Genomic DNA, 587 nt, shown 5'->3' with positions numbered 1-587 from the left:
TGGGGCAAATATTTTGAGGGACAACGTTCTGTTTGAGCACCCTCCCCCCGCCCCCGCTCCGCTAACCGGCCCGTATCCGCTCCAGCCTTCCAAGAGGACTGAGGGCTTGCAGGGTGTCCCGGGGCTTCCTGAAGCATGGCCCCATGCCCCGCTGCCCATCGCACCCTGCACACGCCTCCAGCCACATCCCGCCTTGTGCCACCCATGTCCCACACACTCACGGGACCTGTCCACCGGCTCTGGCCTTGGCAGATCCACTGGTGATCCAGATCCGCGCGGGCTGTGTGCTGCACCCCAATAGGACAAGCTGGGGCTTTGCAGCTGCTGGGGAGGCTGGCAGAGACTTCATAACCTTCAAGATGGAGAGGCAGCGCTGGGAGCCCCAGCAGCCATCCCAGTTTGCAATTCTGGCCAGCACGGGCCTCACCAGACAGAAGTCCATCACAGAGCTGCTGAAGCATCTCCTCCTCATCTCCTGCCAGGACATCACCCGCACCCTGTGGACACACGGGAAGGCTGAGATGGAGAGACAAGGTGAGTCCACCCCGACCCTGGAACGGCCACCCCAAGGCCCCTCACACACTGGG

The 587-nt window shown here is 63.0% G+C and overlaps 1 protein-coding gene across 1 annotated transcript in view; it reads left to right on the top strand.

Moving 5' to 3' along the window:
• The window catches only part of LOC104496011 (antigen-presenting glycoprotein CD1d-like), a gene marked incomplete at both ends in the record, with an annotated part of 1,450 nt that extends 916 nt beyond the window's left edge, over positions 1-534 (top strand). Inside the window, one exon of the mRNA XM_010139066.1 lies at positions 253-534. Coding sequence (XP_010137368.1) covers positions 253-534 — 282 coding nt within the window. The remainder of the gene's footprint in view (positions 1-252) is intronic.
• Positions 535-587: the final 53 nt, after the last annotated feature.

The sequence above is a fragment of the Buceros rhinoceros genome, unplaced genomic scaffold, assembly GCF_000710305.1.
Source record: "Buceros rhinoceros silvestris isolate BGI_N320 unplaced genomic scaffold, ASM71030v1 scaffold29566, whole genome shotgun sequence".
In the NCBI taxonomy this organism is placed as follows: Eukaryota; Metazoa; Chordata; class Aves; order Bucerotiformes; family Bucerotidae; genus Buceros; species Buceros rhinoceros.
Note: the sequence above shows the minus strand (reverse complement) of the source record. Positions and strands in the feature narration are given on the sequence as shown.